The sequence below is a fragment of the Dromiciops gliroides genome, chromosome 2 (assembly GCF_019393635.1).
Source record: "Dromiciops gliroides isolate mDroGli1 chromosome 2, mDroGli1.pri, whole genome shotgun sequence".
In the NCBI taxonomy this organism is placed as follows: Eukaryota; Metazoa; Chordata; class Mammalia; order Microbiotheria; family Microbiotheriidae; genus Dromiciops; species Dromiciops gliroides.
In genome coordinates this window covers 285835799-285862539 of record NC_057862.1, presented here as the reverse complement: position 1 = coordinate 285862539, position 26741 = coordinate 285835799, and the positions used below count along the sequence as shown (strand labels likewise).

The 26741-nt window shown below is 38.0% G+C and overlaps 1 protein-coding gene across 1 annotated transcript in view; it reads right to left on the bottom strand.

The window, feature by feature from the left end:
- Window positions 1-1203: 1203 nt before the first annotated feature.
- Window positions 1204-26741, bottom strand: part of SLC22A4 (solute carrier family 22 member 4) — a 99704-nt gene continuing 74166 nt past the window's right edge. Inside the window, exons 6-10 of the mRNA XM_043981318.1 lie at window positions 25722-25822; window positions 20302-20516; window positions 12608-12790; window positions 11033-11168; window positions 1204-6136 (exon numbers count right to left, since the gene is read on the bottom strand). Of these exons, the coding sequence (XP_043837253.1) occupies window positions 6061-6136; window positions 11033-11168; window positions 12608-12790; window positions 20302-20516; window positions 25722-25822 (711 nt within the window). The 3' untranslated portion in view covers window positions 1204-6060. The remainder of the gene's footprint in view (window positions 6137-11032; window positions 11169-12607; window positions 12791-20301; window positions 20517-25721; window positions 25823-26741) is intronic.

Sequence of the window (26741 nt, the reverse complement as noted above, 5' to 3'; positions counted from 1 at the left end):
CCACCTCAGGGAGGAGGGAGGGTAGGGAGGGAAGGAGAGATAAAAATTGGAACCCCAAACTATAAATAAACATGTTTATTACATTAAAATAAATCTCCAGGGGGCAGCTAGGTGGCGCAGTGGATAAAGCACCAGCCCTGGATTCAGGAGGACCTGAGTTCAAATCTGACCTCAGACACTTGACACTTACTAGCTGTGTGACCCTGGGCAAGTTGCTTAACCCCTATTGCCCCACAAAACAAAAACAAAAACAAAACAACAACAACAACAAAATAGAAAGAAATAACAAGTAGGATGATTTCAGAAAAACCTGGAAAGATTTACATGAACTGATGTATAGTGAAGTGAACAGAACCAGAATGTTGTACATAATAACGATTTTGTTCAATGAAGAATTGTGAAAAACTTAGCTATTCTCAGCAATACAATGATCCAAGACAATCCTAAAGGACTAATAATGAAGCATACTATATATCTCCAAAGAAAGAATTGGTATTGATTTTGTTTTGTGTTTTGCAGGACAATGAGGGTTAAGTGACTTGCCTAGGGTCACACAACTAGTATCAAGTGTCTGAGGCTAGATTTGAACTCAGGTCCTCCTGAATCCAGGGCCAGTGTTTTATCCACTGCACCACCTAGCTGCCCCAATTGGTATTGATTAAATACAGACTGAAGCATGTTATTTTTCACTTTCTTTCTTTCATTTTGTTTTCTTTTATTTGAGTCTTCTTATACAAAATGACAAACATGGAAATGTTTTACATAAAACAAGGGAATTCTCTCAAACCAAAGAACCATTGAACTACTGGATGGGGTGTTTAGATTGTGGACAATGGAGTGGGGAGAAGAGAGGGAAATCCCTATTTCTCTGCCCTCCTTCCAGGTGTCTCCTTCATAAAGAACTCCATACCTCTACTCCTTGAATGAAATCACTCTCTAGGATTCAGCTATTTAAAGTTTGGCAAATGAGTGCCTATTTGGTTTTTGTTGTTGTTGTTCAATGAAGGTGCTCCTTTTTTTTTTTTTTTTTTTTTTGGTGATGCAATTGGGGTTAAGTGATTTGCCCAGGGTCACACAGCTAGTAAGTGTTAAGTGTCTGAGGTCGAATTTGAACTCAGGTCCTCCTGAATCCAGGGACAGTGCTCGATCCACTGCGCCACCTAGCTGCCCCGAAGGTGCTCCTTTTAATTCCTTCATGGAAAGACATTATAAATGAATCATGGCATAGCATCTTTACAGTTAGTTGAATACATCATTAACAAAGATTGTCCCTATACCATTTTTTGGCACTATCAGACAGAAGAATAAAACATGTCTTTTGGTCAATATCAACTAGTAACAGAGGTGGACTGGTCCTATTCCAAACTGGGCTCCCTGCATGCTGTCACATCAATGCCTAATTGATTTTAATGACCATGACTTCTGTCATAGGTGCAGAACCATCATCTCCTATTTCTCCTCCATCTTTATCTTATTCCCATTGCTTGTAATAATGTGCTCACACATGATGAATCAATCAAAAAACATTTATTGAGTACCTACTGGTGGGCACTGTGCTAAGTGCTGAGGATTCAAAAAGAGGCAAAAGATAACACCTACCCATAAGGAGCTTGCAAACGAATATATACATAAAGTAAGCTATATACAAGGTAAGTAAGAAATAATTAAAAGAGTGAATGCATAGGAATTAATAAGTATTAGGGAAGGCTTCCAGCAGAAAGTGGGACTTAAGCAAAGTCAGTTGGGTAGAAGAGGGAGAGCATTGCAGGCATGGAGGACAGCCAGAGAAAATTCCCAGAACATATTAAATGGTATAAAGGCATGTAGCAAGCACACAGTGGGTAGGTAGGGAGGAGTATCCATAGGTCAATTGGAAAAGGACTAAGTTTCCCATAATACAGTGGAATCAAGGCAAATACCCAGGAAAAAAATAAAGCAGGAGTGCCAGGAGGAAGAACCATGAGGAAGATGGAAAACCAGTTATCCCTTCCACATTGCATAGGTTAGGGGCACACTGCCCCCTCCCCCAAATCTGGAAAGTTTACATAAATTTTTTTGGCCCTCCCTTCATACAAGAGAAGTCTGAATTATTATGGCATTAAAAGATAAAATATGTTGATATTATACAATACTGTACATTTATTTTATGCTTTTCTGAGTTTCTAAACTTTTTCCATGTCATCTTCTGACCTTGGCATGTCATCTTCTGCTTCTGCAAAACTCCCCCCAAATTCCCATTTCATTTCTTATGCCAACCAGTGGATGGGCAATATATTGGAACTTCGAAACTGTGATGGGGAGAGTTGCAATGTGGAAGTGATACTTATAGTTTTCTAGGGATGGAAGCAGTAAGAAAAACCATGAACTGGCAATAAGAGCAGAGAGACTGCAGATTCATTTGGACCTGCACCTATATCATACACCTTTATGCCTGGGATTTCAATTCTTGATGTCACAAGGCTTTATAGAGATTGTGACCTTCTGAGAAGAAAGCTTCCTCAAGCACTTCTAGGACATCATTTTAAAGAAATCTCTTCTTTCTAGTAGATTTCTTTTATAGTTACCTAAATTATAATTTTGCTTTAAAGATACTAAGTATAACATGAAGAACTTGGAAATATACTGAAATTACCATAGAAGTAAGATTTACAATATTAAACTTTTCATTTTAAGGGGAAACAATGTTTAAATTTTAAAAATTGACATATGAAACGTGTGGTTTCCTGATTATAAAACCAACAACTAATTTGCCTTGTCATTGATACTTTAAGGAAGAATTTAGAATGAGATCAGATTGGGGGTATAGAGGAAATAAAGAATTATGATGCTGGATTTGTTGTAACTTCCTTTAAATCATGGCTTCTAAAATTCTCATAGGATTAATTTGTTTTATGGAGGTCAGTATTGAGATCCCTTCATCTACTAATATACAAACATATATAACCCTTGGACTTGTGTTTACAGGGACTGGGTGAGTGGGGTGGTTGTGCCTCCACCTGGGGGAAAGAGCAGTAGAGGTTTAAATAAAATTTAAATAAATAAATAAATAAATAATCAGGCAATTGAAATAGAAATAGAAACATTTTTACTCTTTGCTAATTTGTGATGTTAAATGTTCAGATACAAAGCAACAGATGTTTCCAAGGAAAGTGAAAGATGGTTATAATGAAATGAAATAATTTCTTAGTGATGCCTGTCCTTGTTCCAGTGCATTTGGAATCAAAAGGCTGGGATTGAATCCCAGCTGAGCCGGCAGTGCATTGTAGTATATACGGTTGGGTTTAGAGTCAGACTTAATCCCATTTTAGATACTTACTAGCTATATGGACTTTGGTAAGTCACTTCTTTCTAAACTTCAGTTTACTCATCTGTAGAATGGAGGCCGGGGGGAAGGTTGAATAGATGAATTCTAAGGTTTCTACCCTTTAGCGGTGTGACTATGGATAAGTCACAACTCTTTGGCTCAGTATCTTCATCTGTAAAATGAAGGGACTGGACTAGGTAATCTCTAGGTCCCTTCCAGCTCTAACATTTATAATCTTTGAATAAGACAGGACAGTTTAAGGCACTTATACGTTCTTTATATTGTACCATCTTGAAATCATTGACACAGTTTAAAATTTAAGTCATTGTTGGTTAGGGAATGCATTATGACCTTTCTAAAAATATTTCTCAGAGATTGTTCCAATTTATGCTTTTGACTACATATAATTTTCAGGAAGCAAACCATAATTAAAAACACACACACACACAACATAAATGAAACAGTAGCATAGGGATGTTACTGAGTAAATCCTTTGTTCTTTGGCCGTTTTTATACATACAATATAAACCTTTCCCATGTGCTTAATAAATGCTTATTGAATTGAATGAGAGAAGCCTTAAGGCACAAAGGAGCCATATTTTTCCTTTTAGAACACATGAGACTGAATGATAGATAAAGTGAATGGGTGGAAATAGGGGGAGAATTCCCATAATACCAAACATTTAAAAAATGCATATCTCAGTTTTTTGCTCCATGAGGGGCATGAGATTATAAAATACTTTAATATATTTAAAATTACATTTGTAATAATGTGCAATTGGTTCAGTGTGTCAATGCTTATATTTGTGTGTGTATTTTTAGAACAACAACAATAGTATCCTCTGACAAATTCTCTCTTAAGGAGATTAATAATTGATATTAATGTCAAATATTTTGAAATGAGCATCTTTAAATGATCTAAAAACTTGTATAGTTGCCAAATCAGAGGTTCTTTTGAAAAGTACTTAGACCTGGAAAGTTTCCTGTTGAAGAAAATTCTTTTCGAGAGTAAAATATCAAAAAAACTAGTGACCATTAGTGGTTTATTACATGGAGATTTTTTTTTTTGCCTAAGAAAATTGTTTTCAGGAGCCACAGAAAACATATTCCCCCCCCCCAAATCTAGTGGCCATTAGTGATTTATTCCATATACTCTGTAGCATGACAAATTGTGGGGAGTAAGATGAGTCAGCTTATTGCAATGATGCTTCAAGCACTTATGCATTTTTTCTTCAGAAAAACTATATTTTAAAGGGGAATTTGTGTTGACAATACTCAGATAACAAGGATTTGGTCTTTAGCACCTCTCAGAAACAGTGCCACATAAAGACTTAGCAGAACCACTGGCATTTCTAGTCTGATTGTTTAATTTGTAGGCCAGCCTACATAAAATACAAATGTTTGCATCTTAACAGGAGTGCTAACTTGATCAGTTTACCACTGAATGCATCAGGTAAACCCTGATGCCTGCCACTGACAATATACAATTGGAAAAGTAGGGCACATCTAGATAGTAGTGCTCAAGAACAGAAAATCTATTTCAGGAAAAGAGATGTTTTAATGAAATTTTTGAAAAAGAAAAACTTATTTCTAAATTTGAGAAGTTTCCATTTTAAAATATGCTTAGGTCAGATTACTCCCATGAACAAATGAACACTGCTGTGGTAATATCCATAACAGTGGGATGACCTGGTGATGTGCTTTTTATTTCAAACTTTTCCTAATGTACAATAGAAATAAATATCTGATGTGTAAACAAGCCTAATACAACAGAATAATTCTCATATTCAAAATGAATACTGACAAATTTGGAGTTTTCTTGAGGATGCTGGTACTGGGGCTAAGAACTATCCTCGGAGCTGCATTGTGGGTAGTAGCATATGGGTCACTTGATCAGCTTCTTTATTTCTACAATTTACCTGCACAACAATAAAGTCTTTTGCCATTAGTTTATCTTAAGAAGGGTGTTTGGGAAGTTTGTTAATGGTTGTTTTTTTTTTTTTTGGTGGGGCAGTGAGGGTTAAGCGACTTGCCCAGGGTCACACAGCTAGTAAGTGTCAAGTGTCTGATTTGAACTCAGGTCCTCCTGAATCCAGGGCCAGTGCTTTATCCACTATACCACCTAGCTGCCCAGTTTGTTAATGTTTTAACAAAAACATGAACAAATGTTAAAAGTGTCTATTAATGTTTTTAAAGATGTCTTCAAATACTAGGATAAAAGATTCTTACATTAGTGTGCATCAAATATAAAGGGTAGGAATACTACAATGCACCTTACTTTATAGGGAATGCCAAAAAGTTTTGTTTCAGATATGAATACATTGGAAATGCAGCTTCAATTGAGAAAAAAAAACACCCAAACATCTCCCAGTACTGAAAGCTATTCTCCTGCCTTTAACTTCTGAGTTAGGAATGCACAACATTTCTGATGTGGGTGGTATTTGCATGTCTAAAAATAAGTGAGACACCCTGAGCATTTCAATTCTTGGCTCTCATGTCCTCAAAAAGCATCTTGGACTTCCTTCACAGATGTAAATAAAGACATTGCATTTGAGAACTCTATGGAAACATATTTTGATTCTGGCTGACTAGTTAAGGTATCAGAAATAGCAGTACCCTAGTTCATCATATAGCAAAGATATTGATAATAACAGGGTACTCTTTGTGTTTTCCATCAGATGGTCCTTTCTGGCAGTTTATGCTTTGGTTTTTCCTCAGTCTCAGAGATGTCTGTTTACAAATGTGACAGAAGTTGATCAGAATGCAGTTATGAGAACCTTGGGGGTATCCTCTCTCCCAGTGGAGGTTTTTGTTTTTTTCCTGGATCTGAAACTGGAAAATAAAATTCTGCTTAGTAAAATCAAAGTTGTTTAGTAATTTCCCTCCTGTCACAAATATTTCATGAACCACACAGTCATATAATTTTAGACAGAAAAGACTCCAGAGACCATGTCATCTAGTCCAAAAACTTATGCAAGGATTCCCTTTGTCATCATAGCCCCCAAATTTACCACTTCATTCCAATTTGTTGGTGATAAGCCCTTTTGTGTTTAGCTCAATGCCATGTTGATTTAACATTTGTCAATTGGTCAAGACATTTTCATTACTCCTCTGTCTCTTTTGAATTGCAATGTGCATATAATTGGGATAACATGTGGGATTGAGCCAGTGAGTAAATAAATACAGGTGATGAATTCTCTATTTCAAGACAAACCAGGAAAAACCAAAAGATTACAAAGTAGCCTTTAGTACTATGCTGTCCCTTTCTGCTTCCATGATGGCTTATTATTATTTTGCCAATACTTTTATTCTATTCTATTTATTTATTTGTTTATCTATCTATCTATCTATCTATCTATCTATCTATCTATCTATCTATCTATCTATCTATCTATCTATCTATCTGCCTATTTACTCATGAAGCAATTGGGGTTAAGTGACTTGCCCAGGGTCACATAGCTAGTAAGTGTTAAGTGTCTGAGGCCAGATTTGAACTCAGGTCCTCCTGAATCCAGGGTCGGTGCTCTATCCACTATGCCACCTAGCTGCCCCTTCACCAATACTTTTAAATGAATTTGTACTACATTAATCATAACAGAATGCAATGATCAACTTAGATCTTAAAAAGACATTCATAAAGATGGAAGCCAGAGCATATAAGGAGAAAACAGAAATATGACATGGTAAATGGGAATGATATTACAAGCACAAAGGCTCCTAGTGAATTGAGATGATCAATTAATGCTAAGAAAAATAAAATAGACTTTTAAAAATATATTGGGGGAAAAGATGTTGACCAGAGAAAAGATAGATCTTCTATTTGCAGTGGATGGGATGAGGACAATGTATGATAGAAAGAAATCAGAATGATTCCATCTTTATTTTGCTTCTTTTTTTTCCTTCAAGAAGAAAGACTTTGGGGGCAGCTAGGTGGCACAGTGGATAAAGCACCAGCCTTGGATTCAGGAGAACCTGAGTTCAAATCTGGCCTCAGACACTTGACACTTACTAGCTGTGTGACCCTGGGCAAGTCACTTAACCCTCATTGCTCCACAAAAAGAAAGAAAGGAAGGAAGGAAGGAAGGAAGGAAGGAAGGAAGGAAGGAAGAAGAAGAAGAAGAAGAAGAAGAAGAAGAAGAAGAAGAAGAAGAAGAAGAAGAAGAAAGACTTTGAACTGTGAAGATCAACACAAAAGCTTAATGGGAATTGAAATTCAAGACAAATAGGGAGATAGTGAATTTTTGTGATTCTATAAATTGTACCTGACCTGTGAGGGAAGAATTATAAGCACTGGGGAGGGGGGGATTATAGGGCTAGATGTAGGTTTTATATAATGAAAAACTTTAATAATGACAGTTATCCAAAAGTGGAATGGACTACCTCAGGAAGCAGTGGTTTCATCCTCTCTAGGCATCTTTAACAAAGACTTGAAGACCACTTGTTGAAATGAATGTAGAAAGAATGTGGAACAGAAAGTTCAACTTGAAATCAGCCTGGTGGGGTAGCTTTGACTTGAAGAAGCCAGGAAATCCAGTATGTAGAAGTAAGGAGGGAGCACGTTTCAGGATAACAAGTGGAAATGCCCAGAGTTAGGAGATGTGATGTCTTGTTCTGAGGAACAGTGATGTAGTGGCAGCCCACTAGGCCTGGGTCCAGTTAGGGGACAGTCTGACTGCTAGGAGAACACTCTGACCATGAGAAATAATACAGTCAACCTGCTGGGGTCAGTTAGAAGGTACTTTTTCCTTGGAAAAACAAAGCAGTTAATTAACCAGATAGTAGTTAGTCTAATAGATAATAAAGCAGATGTGTTGTGGGTACCCAGAGAGTTGGGCACCTTGAAATTTATAGCAGGAATCTAATTGGAATCCAGATATTCTTGTTACATGTGACTAGGACCAGGTAGTGATTATAACCTTGTGGCCACTGACTGTTTCAAGCACCCCAACTCCCCAACACCTGTAACTTTTCAGTTTCAAGTCTCCCCCAACTCCCTATAAAAGCATTGTCTTTACTCTGACTGAGAAAGGAACATGCCATAAATCTTCTCCTTCCCTGGAGCTAAAGTTTAGACTTCTTCTCCTGACCATATATATCCCCTTGTGCCAAATAATAAAACTTCTACTTAAACTTTGATTGGATCATGCATGTGAGTAATTATTTGATAGAGAGATATTTCAGATCCAGTTTTGTGGTGTCAAGTAAGTAGGCACTTGAGCATATGAGGGGTAGTAGAAAGTAGAGGGAGACTACAAAAGTGGGGATGGAACTAGATTATAAAAGGATTTGAACAGCAAATAGAGGATTTAATATAAAATCCTGGAGGTGATAAGGAGCCACTGGAGTTTATTGAGTAGGGGAGTGACATGGCCAGACCTGAACTTTAGGAAGAACACTTTGGTTGAGCCAAAAGGCTAGAGAGGGGAGAGACTTGTGGCAGGCAGACCAATCACAGGATATTGCAGTAGTCCATGCTTGAAATGATGAGGGCCAGGTTGGTGGCAGTATCAGAGGAGGAAAGGGGGGGCATATTCAAGGATGTTGCAAAGGTGAAATCAATAGGACTTTATAACAGATTGGATGTGGGTGGTGAGAAACAATGAGGCATTGAGGATGACACCTAGGTTGTGAGCCTGAGTCACTTAGGAGGGTGGTGGTGCCTTTGACTGTAATAGGGAAGTTTGGAAGGAGAGTTTTGGGAGAAAGATAATGCATTCCGTTTGGGTCATGTTGAGATTAAGTTGCCTCAAAACATCCACTTGAATGTGTTTCATAAGTTGGAGCTGTGAGACTGGAAATTAGGACAGATGTTAGGGCTGGATAAGTAGATTTGAGATCTGTCACTAGATAATGGAATCCATGGGAACTGATGAGATCAGCAAATGATATAACACAGTACAGAGGGAGAAGAGAAGAGGCTCAGGATAGAGCCCTGTGGGACACTTATAGTTAATGGGCTTAACCTAGATCAAGATCCAGCAAAGGAGAGTGAAAGGTAGTGGTGAGATAAGTAGGAGAACCAGGAGAGAGTAATAATAGCCCAAAAGCCTACTGAGAAGAGAGTATCAAAGAGAAGAGGGTATGCAACAGTGTCAAAAGTACAGAGAGATCAAGAAGAATGAAAATTGAGGAAAAGGTCATTGGATTTGACAATTAAAGGATCACTGGTAACTTTCCAACTCTGCGAGTCTTTGATTAGGAAAATCAAAGTTGTTACTGACCCAAATGTATCACACTGTGGATGTGATTAGGCCTCCCAGCATGACTTGCAAACAAGTGATAATAGATGGTATCCACGCAATGTATGGATAAGATAATGAGCCAATCATGCATTAAAAAACTGCATGGAGTAATGGAAAAGAGTCAGAAAGGACCCACATTTAATTCTGCCTTTTACACTTTGTTTAATTATGGAAAGAAAGCACAATCTCTCCGAGCCCAGTTAAATAAAATGGGGAGACTAATACTTATAAAATCTACCTGACAGGGTCCTTATGAGGACTGTCAGTCAGTAAACATTGAGGCAGATAGATGGCTCAGTGGATAGAACACTGGGCCCGGAGTCAGGATAGACCCAAGTTCAAATCCAACTGCAGACGGGTCCTAACTTTGAGGATGTTGGGCAAGTCACTTAACATCTGCCTTAATCCATTGGAGAATGAAATGGCAAATCACTCTAGTATCTTTGCCAAGAAAACCCCATGGACAATACTAGCATGCTATGGTTCACTGGGTCATGAAAAGTTGGACTTGACTGAGCAACAACAAATGTTTACTAAGCATTTACACTGTGCCAGGCAGGCATTGTGCTATTTAATTGAGATAAATGATGTACAATATTTATATCTATCTATCTATCTATCTATCTATCTATCTATCTATCTATCTATCTATCTATCCATCCATAGTTGATTAATCCAACAAACAGTTGTCCCACTCTCATTTAACCCTGATAACTTTATCAGGTGAAAAACACATCTGGTGTTCCCACCTGATAAAGATCTCAAATATTAATTCTTTTTGTTATTATTATCAACAAATTCCTGGCCACAAACAGATGGAAGCTCAAAGGTTACACGGGCATTCTGGGAATGTGAAAATAATTTAAGGAAGATCTCCAGGGGGTTGGGTGGATTCTTAGTGAAAAGACACAGGGAGGTATTTCACAGGATGAGAAGGGATTGATGGGTCTAAATGGGCATTGGAAGAAGAAATATCCAGGTCATGAGATCCCTCTAGGTACTGAGTGAGGTATGTGTTCAATTACAGTGAAGCTCCATGCAGTTGTGTTGACACCTGATTTGACCTTTCAAACGTCTTTGCCTCTTCTAAATGAGAACCATCTGACTAAATGTAAGATGGTTTGCTATAGTGGATAGACAGCCTTGCCAGAGTCAGGAAGATCTGGGTTCAAAATCTGTCTCTGACACCCACTAGCTGTTGGGGAATCAGGTCAATTGCTTAACCTCTCAATGCCCCAGGTAACTCTAGGACGTTGGGGGTCTGAGGAGTTGCTACATTCTGCATCATCAGACCTGGAACATCTCTCCTACCCTCAACCATGCCAGACATTTTTTAAAAAAGGAAGGAAAGAAGGAAGAAAAGCCACAAAAGAAAGGGTCCTTTTAGTGGCATTGTTATGATTTAATGAGTTTCTCTCTAAACACTTCTGAATGATAATAATAGTTCTCTTTTGACTTTAGCAGAGGTTAGATCAAATCTACCTACCCTTTTACCTTCTGCATCTGTTCAAAGGTTTCTGGAAGCGCCATTCCAAGGCTTTCTGGGAAAAGCAGGGTAATGATGCCAATAAGTACGGTTAGGCTGCCCATAAGAATGTAGGGTAGGATTCTGTCATAAGCACCTAGTAGAAAATGAGAATCATAGAACCAGAACCTTAGAGTTAGAAGGAAACTTAGGACCCACCCAGTGCAGGAAACCTTTCTACAACACCCCTGATTTGGAGACTTTGTAATAAGGACTCTGTGGATGCTACACATGGAGAGTCCTTTGCTAAGACATCAGCAGAATCTGAGGCTATGATTTCAGATTTGGAATTCTTCAAAGGCCAGAAAGAAGGTACGAAATGTTAGTTCCACGTTGGCAGCCTCAATGGACCCTCTGGACTTCCATAATCATTTACTTGCTCAATTTTGCATTTCTTTGGAAGCCTCCATGTAAGCTGCCACTCAGTCATCCATGTGAAACAGATTGTTCTTTTAGTGGAGGAACTTAAGCTAACTCAGCCCCCCATTTATTGAAACAAGATGGGATAATTTTTTTTTTTGTTTAGTCATTTCAGTAATGGCTGACTCTTTGTGACCCCATTTGGAGTTTTCTTAGCAAAGACACTGGAGTGGCTTGCCATTTTCTTCCCCAGCTCGTTTTTTACAGATGAGGAACTAAGGCAAACAGGGTCAAGTGACTTGCCCAGGGTCACACAGCTAGTAAGTGCCTGAGGGCAGATTTGAACTCAAGAAAATGAGACCCAGCACTTTATCCACTTCGCTACTTAGCTGTCAGCCACCCCCCCCCCCATTCCCTCAAAGGGAAAGTGGTTGACAGTACTGTTGAAATTATAGGCGCTGTGTATGTAGTAAGACTTTGAGAATCTAACATCTAATTTTGTTCAGGATAAATCAATATTAAAATGAAGGAAATAAAATGAAAAAAGGGAAATTAATAAATGGAAACTCTAAAAGCCTCGTGGAAATGCATTTCCTTCCTTTTGTTGGAGACACAGGGGACCACGAATGCAGTCTTGAGTATGCTGTCTTATGAAGTCATAGGGTCAATTCGTTTTGGTTAACTAATTTGTTACAGGGAAGACTTACAAGAGGGAGGACTATCTACAGAAATGACTGTGATATAAAAAGAGAAGGCATTGATTGAGAACACCTAATAAAACACACCTTCCATCTCGTGACAGAGAGGTAGGGGAGTAACTAGAGCAGAATGTTGTATACACTGTTAGCCATAGTTTGTATCAGATATTTTTGCTTTGTTTCTTTAATATAGGAGACTTCAAACTGGGAAGGGAAGGTGGGTGTTTCTAGAAATGACTGCTGCAAAAACAAGTCATCAATAAAAACATTTTAAAAGATATCAAAGTAGAAAAAAAACTTTCATGGATTAATGACTTTAAGGGGTTTTTTGTTGTTTGTAAAAAAATTTTTTTTAGGGGCTGGTCAATGGGGGTGAAGTGACTTGCCCAGGGTCACACAGGACTTTAAGGTTTTAATGTACATAATTGAATTTTTCTTGGCTTAGAAAGAATTAATAAGTCATAAGTAAAAATCTCACCAAGATAAACGAAGTAAGGAGCAATGATACTACCCACTCTGGAGGACATGGAAGCAGCACCCACGGCCATGTTTCTGACAAGGGTTGGGTAGAGTTCAGCTGTGAAGACGTAGAGCATTGAGAATGCAGAGGTGATTCCAAACTTTCCTAGCATCACTAGGCCAATGGATACGAAATGGTATTCTGGAAAACAGACCCAATGAGACTACATGAGTTTTAGAATTGTCTAATCTCAATTTCCTTTCCTGTCTATTTTGATCCTGTTTTTTGTATATTTCCTATTAATTAAGGAAGCTTTTCATATATTCCCTTTGGCCTGGAAAGCCAGTTGCTGTTTTCCTTCATGCTGAAAAGCAACAAATAATACAGGGTATCTCAAAAGACTTTGGGGTCACCCTTTGTACAGTTGAATCTTCTTCTGGGTTTACCTATCACTGGATGTGATCAGGCATGGCAAAGGAAGATTGCTTTGTACTTTGTACTACTCTAATCCCAGATCCCTTATGATTCAGATGACCTTTGCACAGCTTCTGTGCATTTGTCACAAATAGTTCCAGGCTAAGTCATTAGTGAGTTAATGTAGTTAAACAAGTAACAACTCCCAAAGAGAAAGACCTTTTCTTTCTATGCTGACTTTAAAGATGGAAGTATATAGTGTGTTTATCATATCCTTCTTTAAATTCTTAACATTTTAATTCTGTGCTCAAGTGTATAACATGAAAAAAAAAAAGGATAAATACACTTACCATTGAAATTTGTTGTACTGGGTATTTAGCTCCATGAAGGCCTCACTTAGGTAGGAGCCTATATACCCTGCTATCTCTCACAATTAATATCACAGCATTAATGATACTAACTAGCATTTATTTAATGCTTTAAATTTTACAAAGCACTTTATATACGTTATCTCATTTTGTCCTCAAAACAATCCTATTTTACAGATGAGGAAACCAAGGTAGATAAAGTTAAATGATATGCTCAGGCTTAGAGCTAACAAATATCTGAAGCAGGATTTGAACTCCAATCTTCCTAACTCCAAGATCAGTGCTCTTCCCATGTATTACCAAGCTGTCTCTTTTATTGCTTATTGATAAAACCATGTCCTAGGTCATGGTATTAAAACTACTATTACAGGGATCATGATTTAGGGCTAGTAGGGAACTTAGAAGGCACATTGCTAAACTCTCTCATTTTACAAATGAGGGAACTGAGACTCGGAGATGTGGAAGGCTTGCCAAAGGTCATAGAACCTACAAGTGGCGGAACCTAAGCCCTCTGACTTCAAACCCCAGGTTCCCATGCTATTATATACATCTGTGAGAAATAGATATAGAAGCAAAGCTCAGTTTTAGGATCATGCATTTCTGATTCTAACTAAAGATGAAGTTGTGGAATATAATATTCCAAAAGGCAAAATACATAGACTTCCAACAAAGAATAGAGTTGAGTATCAACCTGTGTGTGTGTGTGTGTGTGTGTGTGTGTGTTTGTGTGTGTGTGTGTAGAATGGGTCATCTTTCACAGAAGACTTTCAAGCATTTCTAACAAAAAGACAGAAGCTGAATAGAAACTTTGAAATACAAACACAAGAATACAGAGAAACCTAGAAAGACCAATTTTTTCTTGCAATTGGAAGAAGTCATATGATAATGTAGCACTAATGTGCTGATGGAGAAGAAATGTATCTCTACATAACCTTTATTTATTGAGTGAGTTAAATTATATAATGGCTTTTCACATGCCCAGATCACTTAAGATGGAGGGGACTGCTTCTGGGAGAAAACAGTCTTTATTCCCTTATCACATGGGTAGAAACAGACTCTTTCCATTGGCTAAGTATCCAGAAGAGACTACTATCTTTAATTTATTCATCCATTTAACTATCTATCTATATATCATCTATTTTTGTTACATTTTGAGTTCTGAGTTATTTCCCTCTCTCCTTCCCTCCCAATCCCACATTAGAGAAGGCATGTTATATATTGTGTGGTGTGTGTATACATATATATATATATATACATATATGTGTATATATATGTATACACACACCATACAATACATAACATCCATATATCAGTTCTTTCTATGGAGGTAGACAGAATTTTCTGTCTTTCATAGTCTTTCATAGTTGATTTGAATGATCATGTTACTCAGAATAGCTTAGTCATTTAGTTACTCTTTAAACAATATTGTTGTTACTGTATATGACATTCTCTCGGTTCTGCTCATTTCACTCTGCATTATTTCATGTAGTGTTTTTTAAACTACCAGCCAGGGACAGTCTCTCTCTCTCTCTCTCTCTTTCTGTGAGGCAATTGGGGTTAAGTGACTTGCCCAGGGTCACACAGCTAGTACATGTCAAGTGTCTGAGGCTGGATTTGAACTCAGGTCCTCCTGACTGCAAGGCCGGGGCTCTATGCACTTCGCCACCTAGCTGCCCCTCTTTCTTTCTTTTTAGAAGTGTCAGTGGGGTGTCAGTGGGGAGTGAAAATCCTTTTCTTTCACATTATGGGTGCCATTAACTGAGCTGAGTGGAAGGAAGGGCAATCTTTCCCCTTTTAGACCATGTAGCCTAGAGAAACAGGCTTGGAGTTTTGTTCTGTTTTGTTTACCCTTTTCACTTGTAGGTACAAGTAGTGGACTTCCAGGATCTACACTCAAGCCATAGTGACCTTGGAGGCAGAATTCCAGACTGGCTGTTGCTGCCATCACTTAGCAGGGAAGTGCCTAGGAAATAAGCCCAAAAGGGGGCTTTGAACTTGGAAGGTGCCTTAGATTGCCTCCTAAACAACTGAGAAATGGCTGGAGAAATTGTGTTATATAAATGAAATGCAATATTATTGTACCATCAGAAATGGTGAAAGAGATAGTTTCAGAGAATCCTGGGTAGTGAGAACTGATGCAAAGTGAAGTGAGCAGAACCAGAAGAATTTATACATGGACAAACAACTTTGGAAGGCTTAAGAACTCCGATAAACTCAATGCCGAACTATATCACAGAGGACCTTGGATAGGGCATGTTTTCCACCTTCTGACAGGGTGATGGACATAAGGTGTAGAAAGAGGCATACATTTTGGGACATGACCACTGGATGTATATGTTTTGCTTGACAATGCTTATTTATTGCAAGTTTTTCCCCCTTTCCCCACTTGGTTTAAATAAAAAACACCCAATTTTGGGGGGGAAGGAAAGTGATTTTGATGTCTCAAAAAGAGGACTACTGAAACATTAAATGCATACAAACACACGCACACACACACACACACGCACACACACACACAAAGAGAACTGTAGTTCAGAAGGAAGCATCGACAAGTAGGATAGTTTTGAAAGTAGTATGGTGAATTAATTATCGACTTAAAAATAAGTCAAGATTAATGTCAATTAAATTAAATGTTAATTAAAATATTTAAGTAATATTAAAAATAAGTAAAGATTAATGTTAAGTAAAGATTGATGGTTTCATATACAATCCTCTTTTTTTTGTGTATATGAAATGCTTTTTTTGGTGTTTAAGTTCAAATTTTTTTTTTGTGTGGGGCAATGGGGGTTAAGTGACTTGCCCAGGGTCACATAGCTAGTAAGTGTCAAGTGTCTGAGGCCGGATTTGAACTCAGGTACTCCTGAATCCAGGGCTGGTGCTTTATCCACTGCGCCATCTAGCTGCCCCCTCAAAATTTTTAAAAACTGAAAAAAAAAAAAAGAATTCTATTTTGGTATTTTGCTGCATATATGGAAATGTATTTTTTATGTTTAAATTCAGAGTAAAAAATAATTTTAAAAAAGAGGGATGATTTTACTCCATGGTTTGAACTCTGATAATAATCCCAATCTTTCACCTTTTCCACTGCTTTATTCTTCTTAAATTTGCTCTTCATCTTCATTGCAACTTGTAGTCCCTCTGTCCCTCCCTATTTTCCCAGTCCATCACTATATTCTGTCTTCACTTCCCTCCTTTTGACTTTAACCTTATAGTCAACTGGTTTAACAAGGCATTGTCTAGTCCTTAATACCTTGTTTCTTTGTTTTTCTACTGTACAATCATCCTTGAATCATCATTATCTCTTCCTGCTTCCAAGTAGCTGAATGTTGTTGGAGGAAGCAATAAAACTCATGCTATCTGGGTCCACAACAAATTCATGTTGTCTAATTTCACTGATGCACAGCAATCTTTTCATGATGTTCTATCATCCTTTTCCTTATGGCTGTTTCAATTTCCTCTTTCTCTCTCATCAAGTCCTAAATCACCACTTTTATCTCCTATTTCAGCAAAAAACCTCACTTCTCATGTCACTAAGACAGGATATTCATTGGAAACTCCTTCATTTCCCTAGACCCTAAAACCTACACATCCTATTCTTATTTTCTCTGGTCTCGGAGGACAAGGCAGCCTTGCATCCTTGTAATTACAAGGCAGCCTTGTAATCCTTGCCGAGGTATTAGCATACCTCTACTGGTACTTTTGGTCCCATCCCCTCTCATTTTCTTCAGGACCTTATCTTGTTAATCATTTCCTCTTTTGCAGTTTGGTCATTCCTTATCCATTCTGTCATCTTCATTGCTGCCTGAAATCATGATTAGGTGACCTCTATCCTTAGGAAAAATTTCATTGACCTTGTCATCCTTTCAAAGTATCTATAGTCTTTTATTTCTCTGGCTATTGAGTCGTATACTACTAGAAAGAGTAATCTGCAATTGATGCATCCATTTTCACATCCCTAATCGTTCCCTTGTAATTTGGTTTTCAATCCCATTATTCTATTGAAACTTCTTTCTCAAAGATTGTCAATGATCTCTAAACTGTTCAATCTGATGCTCTGTCTCTGTCTCTGTCTCTGTCTGTCTGTCTATTAATATTCTGTTAACCTTTTTGCAGCTTTTGGAACTGTTGACTGCTCTCTTTTGCTAGATTCTCCTCTTCTTTTTTCCTTGGATTACCTGACAAGGTCATCTCTAGACTCTCCTCATACCTGACTGAACACTCTCAGTCTCTTTTGTTGGGATATTATCCATCTTGTGGTCTTGAAGTATGGATGCTCCCCACAGTTCTGTCCTAAGAACTCTTTTCTTTTCTCTCTATACTCTTTGCTTTGTTATTCTTATTTATTCCCATGATTCAATTAGCACCTCTACATAGATAACTTTTTTTTTCTTTTTTCTTTTTTTTTGCACAGGGCAATGAGGATTAAGTGACTTGCCCAAGGTCACACAGTTGGTAAGTGTTAAGTGTCTGAGGCCAGATTTGAACTCAGGCCTTCCTGAATCCCAGGGTGGTGCTCTATCCACTGTGCCACCTAGCTACCTCTCCATAGATAACTTCTAAATCTATATATCCAGCAATAATATCTCTCTCAAATTCCAGTCCTATTTCACTAACTGCCTGCTGGACATTTCTACCCATATGGTTCACTTCAAAATCAACATGTTCAAAAGTGAATTAATCATTCCCCCCACCCCCAGAAAAACAAATCGTATGCCTCCTTCAAACTTCCCTATTTCTTTTTTTTCTTTTTCTTTTCTTTTTTTTTAATGGGGCAATGGGGTTAAGTGACTTGCCCAGGGTCACACAGCCAGTAAGTGTTAAGTGTCTGAGGCTAGATTTGAATTCAGGAACTCCTGAATCCAGGGCCAGAGCCGCCCCAAAACTTCCCTATTTCTGTTGATGGTACCACTATCTTCTCTTAAACTCCCAGATTCAGAACCTTGAAGTTATACTTTATTCTTCTTTTTCCCTCATCTCCTATGTCCAATTGCTTGCTGAATCCTATTGATTCCTCTCCCACATTAACTCATATCTGTTTCTTTCTCTATTCATACTGCTACTACCCTAATGTAGTTCCTTATCATTGTAATAGTATCCTAACTGGTCTCACTATCTAGTCTCTCCTCTCTTCAACCAGTCCCATCACACATAGCTGCCAAGAGATGTACAGGGACTCTGATTTCACTGGTATAAGGAACTCCCTCCCAGGTAAGGAAATTCCTTCTACCAATGAAGGCTGACACTTTCACTGAAACTTACAGTCTTAGAGATTTGCCTAGAGCACTCAGAGCTTGTGAGTTATCCAAGATCACACAGCAGGGATGTATCTGAGGTAGGACTTGAATCTAGCCCTCTATTCACTATGCCATGGTACTAAGATAGTCTTTCTTTTTGTTTGTTTTGTTTTTTTGGTGAGGCAATTGGGGTTAAGTGACTTGCCCAGGGTCACACAGCTAGTAAGTGTTAAGTGTCGGAGGCCAGATTTGAACTCAGGTCCTCCTGAATCCAGGGCCGGTGCTTTATCCACTGTGCCATCTAGCTGCCCCTAAGATAGTCTTTTAAAAAATTATTATATCTTTAATAATATTTTATTTCCCTCCAGTTATAGGTAAAGATAATTTTTAACATTCATTTAAAAATTTTGAGTTCCAAATTTTCTCCCTCTTACCTTCCCCCTCCTTGAAACAGTAATTTGTTAGACATTATACACGTATAATCATATGAAACATATTTTCATGTTAGTCATGTTGTGAAAGATGACACAGACCCAAAGGGAAAAAACAACACTTAAAAGTGAAAAACAGTATGCTTTGATCTGTATTCAGAATCCATTAGTTCTTTCTCTGGAAGTAGATAGCATTTTTCATCATAACTCCTTTAGAAATGTTTTGGTTCATTGTATTGCTGAGAATAAGACAGTCACAGTTGATCATTGTACAGTATTGCTATTACTGTGTATAATGTTCTCCTGGTTCTGTTCACTTTGCATCAGTTCGTATAAGTTTCTCCAGGTTTTTCCGAAATCCACCAGCTCATATGATAGTTTTAGTTTTTAGTTTTTTAGTTTAGTTTTTTTTTTTTTTTGGCAGGGCAATGAGGGTTAAGTGACTTGCCCAGGATCACACAGCTAGTAAGTGTCAAGTGTCTGAGGCCAGATTTGAACTCAGGTCCTCCTGAATCCAGGGCTGGTAATTTCCCCACTGTGCCACCTAGCTGAACAACTGAAAGTTGTTTCCTCTAGTAGAAAATATAGATCTCTTGGTCTGGCATTTAATTTAAATTTGCCTTTCTAACCTTATTTCACATCACTCTTCTTTATGTACTTAATGTTTTGATCAAACTGGCCCATTAGCTCTTTCTGAAATTCAAGAAGTCATCTTTTACCTCCTGGGATTCATGCAAGCTTGAGAAATACCTGTACCTGCAATAGACTCCCTCGTCATTTTTGCCTACATCCTATCTTCCTCTAGAAAGGTAGGTTCATATGCCATCTCCTCTATTTAGTCTTCCTTTCCCCTCCTCCAAATGAAAACATTCATTCCCTCATCAGATATTCCTTAAGCACTTTACCTGGCTCCCTCCCTTGCCTTTACTGCTTCCTACATTGACTGAGCAAATATATCCTTCCAACAGAATAAAAAGTCCTGAGGACAGGGACCATTTCCATTTTGTCTTTGTATGCCCAATGTTCCAAATGGTAAGTTGCATGTAGTAGGTCCTTAATAAATACGTGTTTAATTGAACTGAATTGAATCATCACTCAGATGTCTAAAACCAGGACTAAATTCAGAGTGCTCTGGTGACAAAGGATATTAACTTCATTTGTTTTACTAGGAGTTTGAAAGACAGTAATCTGTGATGGCCTAAAAAAGGATTTGATTTTTTTTTCTTTCTGTAAAGGTAGTGTATGATCTCAACTAAACTTCTCACCAGTGGGTACCAGCTGAATGAAAAGGAGAACCCCTCCACCCAGGAAAAGCGTCCCGGCAATGATATATCGTCGGGGCAGGTTTCGGAGGAGCAGCCAGGCAGCTACATAGGCAGGAACTTCAATGGCGGCAGACAGGAAACAATTCAGATAGACGTCTCCATGTAAATTAGGAGTGTTGAGAGAAAGACCGAAGTAACCTACTGACACTAGCATCCTGAAAAACAGAAGGAAAGAAAAGGATAATGAGGGTTTAATCATGCCAATCTCACCTTGGTCCAGGATTGGTCCCAGAGGCACTTTATGCCGAACACTTCAACAAACTTTGATTCTAAGACTAATTGGATTGGAAATATTAGTCTTTCTTGATACCCTATAGAATTTCAATCCTTTATTTCTATTATTCAAGGAGGAGTTTTTTAGCCATACAGGTTAAAAAAAATAGCCTAGAGTTCATTCTTATATCAAAAGATAGAAATACATGGATAGTAGGGTGATAGTAGAAGGCTTGCTTACAGTTAAATTCAGACATTAAAATGAAACTCATTTTGAGGCAAGGAGAATAAATAGCCCATATTGCTTCTCAGTTTTATAAAATGTAGGTTGTACATTATGTGGTAGTTATATAATAATAATATTTAGCATTTATATAACACCTAGGACTGTGTGGCAGGGACTGTGCTAAGTACTTTACAAAAGTTATCTCATTTGAATCTTACAACTCTGGGTGGTAGGTGCTATTATTATCCTCATTTTACAGATGAGGAAACTGAGGAAGAGAAGTCAAGGGACTTGCTGGAGGTCACTTAGCTAGTACATGTCCAAGGCTGGATTTGAACTTAGGTCTTCCTGATTCTAGGCCTAATCCTCTATCTTCTTCCCTTTCTAGCTGCTCAAGGTACACTTTACTATCAATTGGAATCTCTTCTGTGGGGAAAAAATAACTATACTTTGAAGGTTCTGTTGTATATAAATAATTGCTATAAAGCACATGATAAGACAGAAAACAGATTGTCTCCAAATTCTTAGAAATGTATGAAAAATAGGGGCAGCTAGGTGGCGCAGTGGATAGAGTACCAGCCCTGGATTTAGGAGGACCTGAGTTCAAATTCGATCTCAGACACTTAACACTTACTAGCTGTGTGACCCTGGGCAAGTCACTTAACCCCAATTGCCTTGAAAAAAAGAGAAATGTATGAAAAATATCCTTAATGACAGAACTATTGGAACTTTTGGTCATCATAGAAGTAGATATAAGACTAAGTCTATACTAAGTTAGAAAACACAAATCTTTAGGAAGAGAATTAGACATATTTACCCAATAATTTAAATTTCTTTTACCACTTAAATTTGGTGAGATTTAAGTTTTTTTATTTTAGTTAAAAAAAATTAAAATAAAAAATTTAATTTAAAAAATCTGCTAATGAAAATTCATGTGGGCTGTATAGATAATTAAACTAAACAAGTAACTTTGGCAAATTATTGATGTCCTAGAGATCTTCTTGCAGATGTAATCCAATCTAGGAAATTAAAATAGCTAATAACCATGTGAAAAAAATTCTAGATTCCTTAATAATCAAAGAAATGCACTATGAGACAACTTTAGGAGACTACCTCACAGAAGCTAGAGTGGCAAAAATGGTCAAAGATAAAATGTTGCCAGGCTGCAGGCAAACAGATATTCTATTATTATTAATTAAATCATCAACTGGTGTGAATGATTTTTAGGTCAATTTTGGCAATAGCAGTAAGAGTAACAAAGCCAATCATACCTTTTGATCAAGAAATTTTGTTTTTAGGACTTTATCCTATAAATGTGTAAAGGGATATATGATCTCTCTGTACAAAAATATCCACAGCTGCTTTACTTATGGAGTAAAGAACTCCAGCTCATCTGGGCAAGGATTGGGCAACCACTAAAATGACTATAGTACATTAATGTCATGAAACGTTGTGGGGCTGTAAAAAGCAATCAATATGAGGAAATAGAGGAAGACCTGATGTTAATCAAGATCTGACGAATCAGCTGAAAGCCCACAGCCTCTAGCTCTTTTCAAAGAAAGGGAACAGAGCCAAAGGTAGCAAGTCTCCAGAACAACTGGGAGAAGGGGCACAGGGTAAACCCATTTTTGTTTATGAGTTACTTGTTAATTTAGTTGGCAACACTTTATTAAATGCTAAAGGTTTTTGTCTTCAAGACTTTGCTCCTTCATTGTTTGTCCTTGCTGATGGTTGTAAAGTTTTTACAATTCTGTCTTTCTGAGAGCATAGCACAATAAAAGTAGTGAGATACTCTGTATCTAGGATTCTGTATTTGTTTAATTCCAGCATCCACAGATTCACACATCATTTCTGTTATCTTTGAGCTTTACTGTTCATTTCCTCTAGGGCTGGGATTGGAATCAGGAAAACCTGAATTCAATTCCAGCCTCAGACACTTAATAGTCATGTCACCCTGGGCAAGTCATTTAACTTCTGTTTGCCTCAGTTTCCTCAACTGTAAAAAGGGGAATAAGAGCACCTATTTCACAGGGTTGTTGTAAGGATCAAATGAGAAGATATTTGTAAAGTGCTTGCACAGTGCTTGGCACATAGTAGGCACTATATTATAATTGCTTATTTCTTTCCCTTACCTTCCATACCTCCACTGGGGTCACTCCTAGATCCTAAACTTATGGACCGTTTTTTAAAACGGTGTTTTATTATATTTGTTTTTAAAATTTTTTTTATTATTAATATGATGCAAATTAATCCTTCATTCCTTCTTTCCTTCCGGACAATATTTAAAATACTCATCTAACTCTGAAGTCTGAACTAAAAATGGTTTAAAATGAAAGTATGATACTGATTTGGAACAGAACTAAAATGAATCCTAAGTGTGTCATCTGTGGAAAAACTTTTCATATACCTTGAAAATCCCATTAGCTGTAACAAAACAATTTAGCAGAAAATAGGAGACCTTAAAAAGCTTCAACTCTCCTGAAAGCATGTACTATACCTCAGGTCATCTTATAAATCATGTGATTTTGTTATGAATAACTTAAAACTATTAAAGCTTAAAACTTCACGAAGAGATTTAGGACACCCTGTACAATCAAGTGTCACCTATGGACAGTACCAATCATTGTGCGCTCTCCAAATCTGCCCTCTGGACTACCTGAAGGCAGATGATCATAGAATGACAAGGGCCTTTAGAAGTCATTGGACTAACAATTTCCTCACTTCATAGATGAAGAAACAGAAGCTCAGAGAACTTAAGTGAGGTGCACAGTGTCACAGAGGAGATAAGTAGAAAGAGCTGTAGGTTGGTCCTAGGTCTTCTGGCTCCTAATCTCATACTTTTCCTACTCTGCAACACTATTTTATAAGAAGTTGGGCAATTTTATAATTGAGGTATTGTTTTTTCATAAGCACAAATGTTTTGATGTAACTTAAAAGTGAATATACTGTTAAATTGGCAAGTGTCTGTTGTGAAGCCCTCTGGCTAGGGGCCTTCCCTCCTTTTAATACTTTGGAAGGTGTTTAAAAAATATGTCCTATGAAATGGAAATAGATCTTTACATATGAAAGGGGATGCATGGACTAATAGACTTTGATTTTGTTTTGTGGGACATGATGCTTCAGAGATGATGATGGTAATTTCCAATTAATATTTCAGAGGACATTTTCAAGAAGAAGGAAAATTACAAATCTAAGGCACATCCTCTGGTGACTGTTGGACATTGGTGACATGCATTTGTCTAAATTTAAAAAGATATTTAATCATCTGATAAAGACAGTTCCTCTTAGCCCACATATCCCTCAAAGTTTTCTAAATATGTACTTAACTTTCTGTGGAATGTTATATTTATTTCTAAACTGAATAAAAATGAATGGGGCAGCTAGATGGCACAGTGGATAGAGCACCGGCCCTGGAGTCAGGAGTACCTGAGTTCAAATCCGGCCTCAGACACTTAACACTTACTAGCTGTGTGACCCTAGGCAAGTCACTTAACCCCAATTGCCTCACTAAAAAAAAAAAAATGAATAGCAGCAGCAGCAGCAGCAGTGAGGCAGGTAGGTGGTGCAGTAGATAGAGTGCCAGACTTTTTGATTTTAAATCTGGCTTCAGATACTTACTAGCTGTGTGACCCTGGGCAAGTTACTTAAGCCTGTTTGCCTCAGTTTTCTCATTTGCAAAATGAACTGGAGAAGGAAATTGCAAACCAATGCAGTATCTTTGTCAGGAAAACCCCATATGGGGTCACAAAGAGTTGGACACAACTGAAATGATTGAACAACATCAGCAGCAGTGGTAGTGGCAATAGTAGTAGTGGTAATGGTAGTGGTAGTAGTAGTAGTAGTGGTGGTGGTGGTCAGCATCTGCCATGTTATAATCATATCAGGAAATGATCTAGAAGGTTTTCATAAATCTATCTACATATAATAGAAATGTTTAAACTTTGGGAAGAGGAGCTGAGAATGATAAGCACTCAAATCTCAGTAGATACTGCTGGAATCCTTTTGCTCCAATAGTTACCGACTTCTTGCCGTCCTGTTAGCCTTGGTCTGCTCTTCTCCTTCTCTGTATTTCTCAGAGGGCGCAGAATTTACCCTCAGATCCTACCTTCAGTCCTAAGGTCACTTTTAAGTTTAACTATAGCAAGTATATCCTAAAACGACATCATTGAGCATATCAAGTTATGGCACTGGAGAGTCTTAAATTGGTTTGTTCTGACATAACACTGTAATAGATCTAGAAGTTGCTTCAAAACTATTAGCTTGAAAAAACAAACAAACAAACAAACAAACAAACAAACAAAACCAAATAGCTCAGGTCAGGTCACTCATCTTGTTCTCAACCCTCAAAATAGTTGAGAAAACTCATTTGGGGATGAGGTATGGCAGAGCCACAATTAGGAATGAATGTACTTGAGGCAAATTTAGTTGCAGGGGTTTGGGAGAGGGAGCAGTGGAACAGGCATTCTGGGAGATGGCTTGCATGGAGAGTCTGGCCACCTTCATCAGGGTTGAGGAGGAAGGTAAGCCCCAGGACCCTGGGGCTAGGAGCCTATAGAAGTTGTACCACACAGAATGACATCTTCATCCCCTCCTCACTTGCTTCCCCTGATCCCCCACCATTTTGGTACTCTGGGTCAAAGACCTAGTTGCTAGCAATGGTCCTGAGACACAGTTCTAGCAGCCTGACTTGCCACTTAAAATCAACAACTTATATCAAGTTCCTGAATATTCATCATTGTCAAACCGCAGAAAGGAAATTTAGAATCAATTCCAAATTGCTTGGAATAACACTTTTTTTATTTGTCACTGATATGGATTCCAGCCCTCATGCCTACTGCTTCCCCTGACTTAAACAAACCCACACAACTTCATGGACTTTTGTAGTAGCCATGCATTTTCAGGTCACAGTGGGGACACTTACCACAGCATCAAAGACATGATGGTGATAATGGCAATGTGACGAGTTCTGAATAGGTCCAGGATGAATCCTTTTTGCTGTTTTAGGGGTGTTAGCTCCTGGAACTAAAAGAATGGAGATGATTTTGAGATTAGTTAATGAAAAGCATGAAAAGATTCTCTAATACACAGAGATACCTACTTAATCTGGTGTCCTCCTGGGACAGGATGGTCCCATCTCCTCTCTGCCATGTGTGTTGTTGGTCCACAACTTATTCCATTTAGCATTTGATTTTTCTGAATTGTACATATTTCTATAATTGTTTCATGTCTCCCTCAGGGCACTGTGAACTCAAGGGTAGGGACATAGGACTCCTTCCGTCTCCCTGGCTGCTAAGTATGTATTATTTACTCAATAAATACTTTTTGAATTGGGTAGACTTTAGAAGGGTGACACTCACTAACTATGCCAGTTCAAGTGGGCTGCTTAAGTGGAATGGTTATTTCAAGGACGATTTGGGACAATGGACCAATCCTGGGGAGCTTAAGCTCTGTGAAGCTTCCCCTCATCTGTGACTATGTTCATTGCATAGACATATCCACCTTCCTAGACCTCAGAAGCTCTAATGGACACTGACAAGATCTCAGTGCTATCATTTACTACCTGTTTGACCTCAGGCAAATAATCGACCCTCTCTGGGCCTCAGTTTCCTTAGCATAGTGCATGACACATGGTTGGCTCTTAATAAATGCTTGTTTTCCCGACTTAATTGTAAAATGAGTAGGGATGACTAGATGACTTCTGAGGTGGATAAGTTCCAAATCTAAATCATCCTATGATCCTAGAATTATGGGTATGGTTCTGTACTGGATACTTGAGAGGGAGCATGCCATAGTGGAGGGGTCATTGTCAGAAAGACCTAGGTCTCAGATCTCACCTTACTAGCTCTGTGACCCTGAGCAAGTGACTTGATTTCTCTGTTGTCTGAGTTTCCTCATCTGTAAAATGAGGGGGTTGGACTCAATGATCTTCTAAATCTCTAAA